We start from the raw sequence: 12670 nt of genomic DNA on the forward strand, positions 1-12670 counted from the left end.
CATCGGGACGATGGAGAATCTGGCAGATGAGACTCTTTAACTCAGGCAAGGATCCTGGGCCTTGTCTCGCTCCCTTCATACTGGTAAGAAACCAAGATCTGGACTGAGGCCTCCCTGCCATGTCCTATCTGGGCCTACAACACACATTGCCAGAGACAGGTTCCTATGAGGGCCACTGCAGAGACTTGCAGATAACCTCAAGTAAGCTCAATCATGGGACTGAGGTAGAATCCTGAAGGCTGGCGGGAAGCCAAGGGATTCAAGATAGGATCAGGCCCACCTGGATAAATCTGAAGGAGAGAGTCTTTTCAACAAAGACTACCTTGTTTTAGGGCTGGGATGTGCAGAAAGAAAGTCTTATCCATACTATCAGGGCTTACATGAGATTGCTCAAATGCTGTGTTTCTGATAAACAACTTATCCCACAATACGCCCCCTTCCCAGCTATTACAAGGTGTTCTGCTGGACCTGCAGATTAGCACCATTAAATTGTCCTTGATTTAATACTTTTGAGCTACATAGAACTCCTCTCCCCATTAGCTCCCATCTCCCCAACATTTGGTTTATAGTTCTATGACTTATTAATCCTTATTACAAGGATTTTTTTGGAACTGTCTCCCCTATTAGATACTGAGGAGTTCCTTTAGGGGAGCTACTGGTCACATTAGTCTTTATACTGCAGAGCTGATGATCGTGATGCTTGGTACATGACAGGCTATTAAATATTTGTTGAGTAAGATTCTAATATTGTCTCTTACCTGTAATTTTTTGAGAAAAACCATTCAAGACCTATAAACAGGAGATCAGTTAAGACTAAAACTTACATGTAGGTTTTCTTCTGCTTGCTTTCAAAAAATAGACATGGAAAATACAAATATGATTTTTAAAAATCACTGTTTTAGTTGGTAATTGAACAATACAAGAATAGCTACATTTGAAAGACAAAAAACACTAGGACCCCAGGAACTTAATGGGCAAAAGACATGAACAGACAATTCACTAAAATGAAAAATACATAACATGAAAAAACTTTCCAACCATACGAGACATTATTTACCAATTAAATTAGCAAAGTTTTAACCAAATGGTAATTCGGAAGTGACAGTGTGAAACACTCCAGTATTGGGGGGTTATAAACATGGCTATATGAATAAGAAACCTTAAAAAGAGTTAGAGTCAAGGTATCTATGTAAAACTATGAGAATGTACATATACATACATACATATAAATTACCTTTAGGCTTTCCTATATACTTCTCAAAATATATATTCTAAGGAATCAAAATGTTGATTGGACTTTATGTGGTATATATGACTTAGAAGTTGACACTACCACTTACTAGCTATGTGACCTTCGGCAAATTATTAATTTTCTGGGCTCAGTTTCCTCATCGGTAAAATGACTATTAAAGAACAAAACAAAACAAAACAAAAACCCAAAAACAGTACCTACCTTACAAGGTGGGTGTAAAGATTATATGAGAGTATATATTTGAGTTTAGAACTGTGCCTAGTACAGAGTGCTCAATAAATGTTAAATCCTAGTATTTCACATATCAGAAATCAGAAACAGCCTAGTGATTAATAATAAAAAATGATTAAAAAGATTATGGTAAATCCATACAATGGCATATTATAGTCACTAAAATGTTCATGAAGAGTTTTTATAATAATGCTGGAGAAATGCCTATATTAAGAGAACAGCATGATGTAAAATTGAATATATATATAGTATGTTTTCAAGTATGTAAAATATATATCAATATAGAGAAAATGATCTGGCAGAAAACAAACCAAAATATTAAAAATAATTATTGTGGGCACTAGAATTTAACCCGCTTGCTGTTGTTTTTCTTCTTTATACTTTTCTATCATGAATCGTTTTATACAATAAGGAGGGTATTACTTTTAAAATCAGAAAAACACCATAGTTTTATAAGATTAGTAAGGTAACAAACGGGTAATTTAAAAAACTTGAATTTATGCCCACCTCTTCACATGGAAATGAAGTCATACAGAAATTAATTGTGGCTTTCTATAGCTCAGTTGTTCTCTGTTGAATTTACAAATATAGAGCGCTGTACTAATGCCAAGTAAGTACTACAAGCAACAGAAAGCGGTAATAATCCCTTGGTTTGAATTTGTTTATACACAAGAACATGAAATTTAGCACAAACCATGCATTCCCTAAGACCGCCCACACTGCACATAGTAGGCCGGCCTCGTGCACCCCAGCCCCCACGTGCCAGCAGCCAATAATTCTGGTCACCAAAATTCCCTTCTAACCCTCACCAGGCGGCAGGCCTTATGGGGGGGGGGGGGGCCTCGAGCCCTTCCTCCTCTCACCCCACTCCCTGCCCTAGTGGCTTTTACCTTTTCTACCTATCAAACTACAAAGTTTTCATCCCTTGTGCAATTTTCAAAGGGAAGAACTCCTATCTGGTTTTAAGAAGGAGAAACAAGATAAAGGTATTTCCTTCACTCTGAAGACAGTTTCCAGTACGCTTCTCAATGCTTCATGCCCATTACCCGCGCCCCCCCCTTCCCAAACAGCTTCAGTGCCATTGTTCCTCAACTCTTGACCTTTCAGATTAGCTTACCTTCTGGTTAGACCAAAACTCTATGTTTGTTTCAGCTAATCAATTTTTGCCTTTAAAGTACTCGTAATTATATAAATATCTGTGTATATAAGTATCATTCAAGACCTTAAAAGTTTTTAACAAAGAGAATAAACCACCACAACTTTCGGAGACTTCAGGAAACTGTTCAAATTCTTGATAAAAGTATTTTTTTAGGATCACATCTCACATAAACTTCCTATCAATCAGCATTTTCATCAAAGCAGGACTGGGTCGGACATTATGTGTTTTAGCCATACTGCTGAAAACCCGTTGTAGCTAATATGTATCCATTGTTCATCCAAATGTCCATCCACACTGCATTAACCAGATCATTTATGACTAAATTTTTAGAGGCAGTTTAGGCGAAAACTCCCAGATGTTAATGTACTTTGCCGCTCTGTGACAGTCTTCACAGTAAAAGCTACCCTTAAATAACCTAGTGGTTTAACGAACCCCGAGCTTTACAAATTAATACAACACAATCTAAATGCACCATAAATTTATATTTGTTAATCTTGATATTAGAACATTTAAACATTTCAAACTACATAAAAATATGACAAACAATATAAAATGGAAAGAAATTTGTTGACAACTTCCAAAACATCACTATTTCTTATAGTGCAATTAAGCAACAAAACAGCTCACTTAGCTCTCCAGAAAACGTATAGTGTTTTTAGTGGAGTGTTATCAACAAAAGTCAACAGAGGCCCACACAATAATGTCTCCAATTTATTATCTTTTCCACAGTACAAATTCTTCACAAACCATAACTTCTTTGCTGTTATTCAAAGTCTGTAAACAAGAACCTGAATCCCCACGTCCCCGACCTCAGTTTAAGCTTGTGAATGTAAGTCCTTCAATCAAGTTTCAACTCTTCCACGTGCGTAAGGAATCAAGAGCCTTCTCTCCTTAAATTATTTATATTTTATCATACAGCCTGCAATGCAGTAAATCACAGTGAAAGCCCTGGGAAAAACAAAACAACATGATCTTTACAGCAGGACTTGAAACTTTATAATATTAAATGCATTTAAAGAAGCTTCCCATAATAAAAGCGTGGGTTTTCATTTCCAGAAATCAAGTCAATTAGAAACCCTAGGTTCTACTTAAAAACCCTTTTTGATCTAAAAGTGAAAACAGTCCCCTATCCATAGTCATTTTATAAACTCTATACAGTTTCACTTGCAGAGATTTTTTTTTTTTTTTCCAGTCTGGAAAACGGTAGTGCAATTAGTTTTACTTTAAGTCATTTAGTCCAGGATGTAAATAGCTCTGTGGAAAGATAAGAAGATGGTGTGGTAAACAAGAAATTTTTGCAAGCCCATGCTGGCTTACTAGTCCATTAAAGCTTGTAAGTCCATAGTGGCTTTCAACAAAATGTTGTATATACATCACTAATAACAAAGCAGAAATAAATAGGCAGAAATGACTGTAAACTGTCTCATCTCTTAATGATTTTTCAGTAATAACTGGCTTGACGAAATGATTAGTCATTTAAATAAGCAGACAGTAGACAGTTGCCCTTGGGACATTCCACTACGGCGCCCAGTCTGGGAAGCCCCACTGGAGTTACAGCCCTAAAATTAAAACAAAAAAGGGGGAGTGGAGGACAGGAGATAAAAGTTCAAAGATGCCACTTGAATAAATTCCATCATGTCAGCCAGTTCACTTAGATTTCTTCTTAAAAAGGCTTTTAATTTTTGATGGCTTTTTGCTTTTCTCTCCATTATGACAAAGATCGTGCGGGATGCTGCTTATCCTGGCAACATGTGGGGCTTCCTGAATGGGTTTACTGTCGTTGCTGGTGGAGGAACAGGACGTGTGGCGAGATTTAGGCACCGGGATGCCGCTAGAAAGCTGGTTCATGCTACAGGATTTCTCTAAGATGCCATTGTACACTTTGCTGGCAGGACTGAAGATCATACTCTTCGTTTCTGTCAGACCTACACAATCAGGAGAACCCCGAGAGATATCTGCAGTTATGGGTGAATCTCCTCGGGATGAATCCTCTAGAGAGAGCTCATCTCTTGATATTTTTCGAGGAGACAATGTTTGGTATATCTCAAGGCTTGAAGGAGGAGACTGTTTCCTTCCAATGGAAGAATTTAAGGAGTCACACTCGGAGGCCGTGTCTGGCACTTCCCTGGATGAGACAGAGACAAAGGTAAAATTTTAAATCAATATTTTCTAACACTACCAGCAAACATACTCACTAATTCTAACTAAAACAACTTCTATTTTTTTAACCTATCAAAATGTAAAAGGGAGAAATACTAAAATTCTACACACATTCTGACAAAATTAGATTACTATTTTAAATAATATAACTTATCAAAACTCAATGTTTAATATTTAACATACACTATTAATAATGAAATCTTCCAATCTAAAAAACATAAATCATGTTACATCTTTCTTCAATTGTCAGAGAAATGAAAATGTTTAACGTTTACAGATTTTTTTTCATCTCAGCTACTTTGTTTTGTTTCAATACTGAGTAGTTTTCTTTCTAAATCACATAGTTGACATTACATATTTTTAAAAGATGAGCTTTAGTCACTGTCTCTCCCTTTATTTTAGTTATTAAATTGATGAAATTTAGCTTCCTCAGGAAGGAAGAAAGAAATATATTAAGCTCAAATGTAAGTTCTCCCAAGTTCAGAAACAGGAGAAGGAAACTGAGATACAATTGGGTGTGGGGCGGGGGGGAGGCAAAAATCAGTGATGTCACGCTATTTTTTTAAGAAGCAGACAGTCAATAAATTCTCACAGGTTTATTCCTTTGTGATTTCCCCTTTTCTCCACAAGAAAGAGAGAACAGATAAGGATAAGAAAAATAAAGCTCAGAACCTCAAGGCCCATGAACAGTAGATGCTATCAGCCATTCCTGCAAACTATCCCTCACATCCAACCCTTGTCACCCCCCACTGCTACCGTCCCTCTTGCTGAACTACCGCGAAGTCACCTCAGTGACTGCAAGGGCTTCCTAACTGATCTCCCTGCCTCCCTTCTTGTTCCTCCCTCCAAGCTACTTCCCTACACAGATGCAATGGGGTTTTTAAAAACTTGGAGCACATCATTTCCTTGCTCAAAACTTTCCAGTGCTTCCTCCCCTCATCAGGCTGAAATCCAAAGACCTTGCTGAAGTCCATGGAACCCAGTCGGATCAGGGCCACGGCTGTGGCTCCAGCCACAGGCCCCACCACTTTCCGCATCATTACACCACGGCCCCCTCTTTGCCCTCTTTGCCCCCCACCCCCACGCCAACCCTGTGACTCCCTCAGGGCTGTGCACTTACTGTTCCCTCTGCCTCCTACTGTCCTTCCCTCCATCTCTACAGGGCTTACTGCACGATCATTCAGGTCACTGCTCAACTGCTCTCTCTCCAGAGACACTTCCCTTAGCACTCTGTCCGTAACAGTATTCTCTTTCTTTTTACCTGACTTTAGTTAGTATCCCAGAACATCCCACTACCTAAAACAATATTTTATATTAACTTCTTTTAGTCAGTTTCTCCAGAAGAAAGAAAACTTAATGAGGACAGGGAGTCTTACTAACTTCTGTATTCTCTGCACTGTGAATAGTGAGTGGTAAGTTCACGGTGGGTATTTAATAAATATGTGATGAATGAATGAATGAGTGAATGAACGGGAAGCAGACGAAAGAAAAGAAAAAGAGAAAAGATCTTGGATAATGTCTCACTTATTTTTGTATGTACCACACGGGATACAAATATTGTTCCCTCTACAAAAGAAATGATTAAGAAATAAAAAGTAGAGTCAAGATAAAAAGTAACTGGCAGAAGAAATAAGGTGGGAGAAGGAAGAGAGCTGAAGACAGAAGAGAAAGGCAAGGACACATATGATCATAATCCACCAGCTAGAACGAGGCCAGAACCTTGTCTCACTTGTCTTGGCAGCTCAAGTTATTAGCAAGTGCACAGAATACAGCGAGGAACTAAGTTCATATTTATAGAATAAACGAACTGAATGATCTCTCACCTTGGATGACCTGTGGTTACTATCATTATTCATGTAGTCATATTACTTCTGATATGTATTTCATGTTAATACCTCATTTTAGATCTATATCTTACTCAACGTATTTAATCATTCCTATGTACTTCACTCACACACGTATGTGCAGATTGTTTCTATTACACTATAAGCTCTCAGAAGGTACAAAATCCCCTGGGCAAATAAAGACTTAAATGATGATTTCATATGATACAGTTACATGTGCTGCATCATTTCTAAGTGCTTTTACAATATGATAACGGGGAGTGCTAACAGAGAACAAGAGGAAGTTCAGATAAGAAGAAATGACTCAGAAATCAGTCACTGGTAGGGACTTTCCTGTTAGCTTCTTTTTGGAGTGGATATCCATTAATTACACAGCATATATCACTGTTCCCTGAAGCTGTTCAGCTTCCAGAGCCAGAAGCTGATTTAGTTAAAATTTTATAAATTTACTTTCTACTCTGCTATGTGGTTTGGCTGCTCAGTGTGTGAAATTCTAAGCTAGGTTAAAAATATTTCAAAAACTGGTCTCTAAAATCTAAATAATATGTGAAAAGAATAATGATCTAAGTCAGGAGAACTAGATCTTCCTGTCCTGGTCCTGCCATTAATCAGCCGCACAACCTTGGGCAAATCATTTAAATTAACCAGGTCTCAATTTCCCTGTCAAAGTAAGAGAATTTGATTAATCTCTAAAATTACTCCTCCTTTAACATCCTAATTCCAAAACAAATAATCTGAAGTGTTGCTTCTTCCACAGAACTAGTCAGATTGGAGTGTAGGTATAGTATAATCTCTGACTCTTAAATAAATATCCCATTTTTTTCCAGAACATATATTCTTTGGAATGTTAAAGTTAATTATGTGCACTATTTATGTTATTTTTCTATTTCTTTTTTTCTCACTGTGAGGTACAGGTGTATTCATGTCAGTTTAATGCCTACGTAACAAGACTCAACTCAAGGTAAGATTTAAATGAGTGTATAATGTACATAATGCATAGAACATAAAAGATCAGTAAATAGTAAATATTATTACTATTGCTATTTTGTAAGGATTCTAGTGGTTCATCATGTAAGAGACTAAAGAGGAGGAAAAGTTTTCTGAATCTAAATTCTCATATTTATGAGCTAGCTGTGAATTTCGGACACTCTTATTTGAAATGAAGACTAAACATTTCCACAAATGCAAAAATTCTATTGGACAGCAGAGCTCTTGAGTTTTCCTATTAACTTCCATAAGCCACACAAAATTAGTTCTGTCACTAAAGCTATCTTACAGGTGACTATAGTTATATTGCAAAGGTTATACAAAAAAGCTAATCAGAAAGTGCTGCCCAAGCAAAGCGGCATCAAATTCTCCAACTGTAACGAGGACACAAACCCTGGACTATCTCCTCGGGAATATGCTCTAATGATTTTGGCTATTCGTAAAATCTACTTTCACTAGTAGATAAAACAATTATGTATGAAAATTATTTGATGATGATGCCAACTAAAGAATCACATGATAGAGAAGAGCCACAAAATTTCACTGAGAGCATCAAGCCCCCTCCCTTTGGTTTTGTTTCTCATGTGAGGACAGGAAGACTTCAAGGCTGCACAGCTACGATGTGTAAGCAAAGTCAGAAACCGGCGTTGGTTTTCCTGTCACTTGAAACCCCACTGCTCCTAAAGAGGAATGTGGTTTGGAAGGAGAGATCCTTAGTTGCAATGGCTCTTACGGAGCACGGTGGTCCTCAAGCTGGACTAGAACACGCTGCTGCTATACCCATTTTATACAAATTCCTACATTTTCTTACATCTTTGGCATTTGATATTTCCTGTTTGCTAGTAAGTACTAGCACATAACAGAAAAAAAAAATCACTAAGTGGCAACAAATATTGTAAAAACTCGGTCATATTTAATGTTTCTTTGTGTGTATTTAAGTTATGCTTTTGTATTTTACATATAAAACTATTCATAAGACAAATCTGTGTCCTGAGACTTGAGTCAGTTGCATGCAGTGGTCTCTAAACAGTTATATGTCAAAATATCTCCACTGTGGTAGGCAGAATTCTAAGATGGTCCCTCAATTTCTAGCCTTGGTGTACACACATATATTCCCCCAGTTATTCCATCAAATACTAATAGAGATGCTGCTCTGAAGGCAGTCTGCAGATGTATTTAGGGCCCCAAACTAGTCTATCTTAATATACAGAGATTATTATCCAAGTGAGCCTTTTAAGTTAGGTCCAGAGATTAGAGACGGGGCAAGTCAGAGATTTCAAGCAAAGACGGGACTTGACAGAAGGGACAGTTTCTGTTGTGGGCTTTGAAGATGGAGGCCCGTACGGCAAGGAATATTGTGCAGCCACTAGGAACTGGGAGGGGCCCCCAGCTGACAGCCGGTGTGGAAGCCGCGACCTCAGTGCTATAACCACAGGAGCTGAATTCTCTCACAACCAAATGGGCCTTGAAGTGGCCCTCAAGCTCCAGAGAAGAACAAAGCCTGGCAAACACCTCAATGTTAGCCTTGTGAGACCCTGTGCAGAAAACCCGGCCACACCACACCTGGACTTTGGCATAGAGAACTGAGAGCTAATGAAGGCATGTTGCTTGAAACCACGCAGTTTGTGGTAACTCGTTCTGCAGCGAACGAAACCGAATCCAGCGTGTCGTGTCGCTCCTCCCCGCCCCACGCCCACCTCCCGCCCAGCCAGCCCAGCCTATACTGCAGTTGGTTCGCTGCCAATACCATTGTTTTTCAGCAGAGAAGTAAATGGCCTCTTCCTCCTCCTCGTTTCGATAAAGGACAGGACAACTTGACACGGAGAGGATATCGGGGTCAGGGGAAGGCAAGGAGTGCTGCGGGTGCTGGGGGTGGTGGGGGTGCCGGGCATGGGCCTGGTGCGGCGTGTGAGGGGGGAGCTGGGCACGCGGACACTGCGGCGAGGCCGGCACGATGCTTCGACGGGAGCGGCACAGGCTGCTGCTTCGGGCGAGCGGCCCCGCGGGCTTGGCCACGGTCCCTGGAACCAAGCAGAAACACACACACGTGCTCGTGAGACCAGTGCTGCTCCTAGGCACAGCGCAGGGACACACGTCAGGGACCTGCCGCTACGAACACGTCACCGTCCTCCATCCCCTGGACTGCTTCCCAGGAAAGTGAAGAAATACAGAATTAAAATGGAATAAAAATGAAAACAGGTCTAGAAAATAAACAGAAGAGAACATAAGCCCATGAGGCTCTGACATCACATTTGACATTACTAACCACAAAGCCTTGAAAATTTGCCCAAGATGATAAATCCTTACATTTAAAAACCAATATAGCATAGTTTTAAGGAATTCTAGCAAAACTTTTTGTGAATTTTGCCATTAAAAGAAGAAAACTATCACTAAAAAAAAATACGCTGAATTTTTCAACAGATGTCTCTTGAGACAATGTGACTTGTCTGAACTTGAAGTTTTATTTTTTTCGTGTTTCAAGTTTCAATTTAAATTCTAGTTAGTTAACATATAGTGTAATATTGGTTTCAGGAGTAGAATTTAGTGATTCATCACTTACGTACAACACCCAGTGCTCATCACAAGTGCGCTCCTTAATACCCATCACCCATCTAGCCCATCCCTCCCCCCCACCTCCCTCCATCAGCCCTCGGTTTGTTCTCTATCATTAAGGGTCTCTTCTGGTTTGCCTGCCTCTAAGAAATTTTAAATCAAGTCATTGAAATAGTGTCTCCCAGCCGGTTAGGCAACGACCAGACCAAAACCTGTTTCCTGAACACTGATTACTATGGAACTAACCAGAAGTCTTAGATCATCTTGTTTCTGCTACCAGTCTCAGTCTAGACCCATGCCGGTAGAAAACTTCGGCTGCTGCACCAGAACATCACGCTGGTGGCCTTCTCACACCCCAACACTCTGTAAACCCTCATTCCTACACCCTTCTATACAAATGTGTTCCTTCTGAAGCTCACACTATTAAGCCATGTGGGTCTACCATCTCTACTCCACTCATCACTTCCCAGTCATTCCCTTACCAATTGACCCAACCTATCATCAAACTTGAGCAATCTCATTTATAAATAAGACCTCCAACATCTTAACCAATCATGGTTCCCCCTCTTCTCAAGACATCTATGCCACCACTCACTCTCCAACTTTGTCTTGCTGTCATTCAGCATTGCTCCATTTTTGATATTACAAATCAAGACAGAAAACTGAGATTCTGACCACGTTTCTACCTTTCTAGTTCACACATTCTGCTCCTTCCACTTGTCTGTCCTATTCTCTACCCAAGTTCAAGCACCTAACTCTACTGATTAGCCCTTCTGTTGCCTTTATATTCAACTTCTACTTCCCAACAGCATTTAAAAATCAATGCTGCAACAATAAACCTAAAAAACCGATAAACAACAGCAACAACAAAAATCCCTCCTCTGTCTTCAGATTGTTTTTCAACTGACATAACCTCTCTTCCCTTTTATGAAGAATTTTGTCTGTTACTTTCTCCACTACTTCACCTTAACTCATTCATCAAAGAAAGTGTAAAGTGCTCACATACAATTTCGCTGCAACTGTTCTCAACAAAGTCACAATCTACTTCCTTGTTGCTAAATTCAACAGATAGCTCAATCCTTCCCTGACTTTGGCCAGCACCTGACATTGATTATTACTTTGTCCTTCCCTTGACTTCTCTAAGCACATTCACACACCGTGCTTTTATACAACAGAATAAAGAAAAATAATATAAGTGATCTCCTCAAACTAGGCAGGAAAAATTTGGTAAAACTTAATAGCCACTGATTTAAAAGAAAAATCATTCTTAGCAAAATAGGAATAAAATTAATTTCCTTAACTTAAAAGCAATCTACCAAAAACACAGAGCAAAAAATAAATAAATAAATAAAAATCACATTTCACGATGAAATATTGGGAGATTTCTCTTTAAAGTCAGAAATGGCAACCATTATTGCCTGCAATCACCACTTTTACTCAACATTTTACTGAAGGTCTTAGACTGGAAAAAAAGGGGGGGAAGAAGGCATTAGGACTGAAAAGGAAAAAACAACTTATTATTATTGCACACACAAAAAAATCCAAAAGACTCCTGAGAGAATTCAGTATTTCTGTATGTGAGATCAGTTTAGCAAAGTCAACAGCAGTTCCCTTTACATCGGCAACAAGCAATCTGAAGTATAATTTTTTTAAGAGAAGTAATGTGTAACTACAAAAAAACACAAAAACAAAAACCTACAGGGTATCCAGAAATTAATCTTTTTTAAAAAGATGTGCAAGAACAGTGCAGAGAAAATTTAAAATTTTAAAGACATAAAAGCAGATCCTAATGAATGAAACATGAATAACAACTTTTCCCAAATATATCAATAAATTCAAAGAAATTCCAATAAAAGCTCAATGGAACGTCTCATGGAATTTCATAAGCTAATCCTAAAATTCATATTGGCCAAGAACAGCAATTCTGAATTTGAGTAATAAGGGAAGGTTTAGACCTATCAAACCTCAACACTTACTATAAAACTATAAATAGCAACTAAAGCAGAATGGAACCAGTGGAACAGAACAGAGAGCCTGGGCACACGTGTGCACCAATAGAGAGACGTGGGGTTACAAACCAGCAGGGGCAGAGCAGGAGTGAGACTGGGCAACTGTTTGTCCATACATCAGGAGATATATTTAGATTCCTATCTCACAGTATGAACGAAAATAACTTCCAGGTAGATTAAAAGACTAAGGGATTAAAGCAAATCTAAAACACTTTTAGGAGAGCAAACAACAATCTATCATCTTCTGAAAAAGACATAAAAAGCACAAATCAGTTTCATAAATTTGTCATTAGAAACATTTTTTAAAAAACCCAGATGATTAAAGAAGAAAGTAACACAGCAGAGTAAAAAAGAAAAGCCAAGGCCTGAAAGCTATCTGCATCAAATAACCAGAAAATATTAAAACCAACTCTCCCAGATCAGTAAGGAATCTTGGGAGAGATTCCATAGTAGGAATGAGCAACTCAGAGAGGAA

General features: G+C 38.7%; 1 protein-coding gene and 1 long non-coding RNA gene across 7 annotated transcripts in view; one reads left to right on the forward strand and one right to left on the reverse strand.

The window, feature by feature from the left end:
- LOC145720222 (uncharacterized) overlaps positions 1-12670 on the forward strand; it is a 530441-nt gene that overhangs the window by 400215 nt on the left and 117556 nt on the right. The gene's annotated exons all lie outside the window — the stretch shown is intronic.
- The window catches only part of STIM2 (stromal interaction molecule 2), a 149378-nt gene continuing 139813 nt past the window's right edge, over positions 3106-12670 (reverse strand). For all 6 annotated transcript variants that reach the window (XM_081812520.1, XM_081812519.1, XM_081812521.1 and 3 more), the window contains 2 exons: positions 9381-9654; positions 3106-4767 (listed from right to left, as the gene is read on the reverse strand). In XM_081812520.1, coding sequence (XP_081668646.1) covers positions 4290-4767; positions 9381-9654 — 752 coding nt within the window. In that variant the 3' untranslated portion in view covers positions 3106-4289. The remainder of the gene's footprint in view (positions 4768-9380; positions 9655-12670) is intronic.

Source organism: Leptonychotes weddellii, chromosome 2 (assembly GCF_054177405.1).
Source record: "Leptonychotes weddellii isolate Sample4059 chromosome 2, ASM5417740v2, whole genome shotgun sequence".
NCBI lineage: Eukaryota > Metazoa > Chordata > Mammalia > Carnivora > Phocidae > Leptonychotes > Leptonychotes weddellii.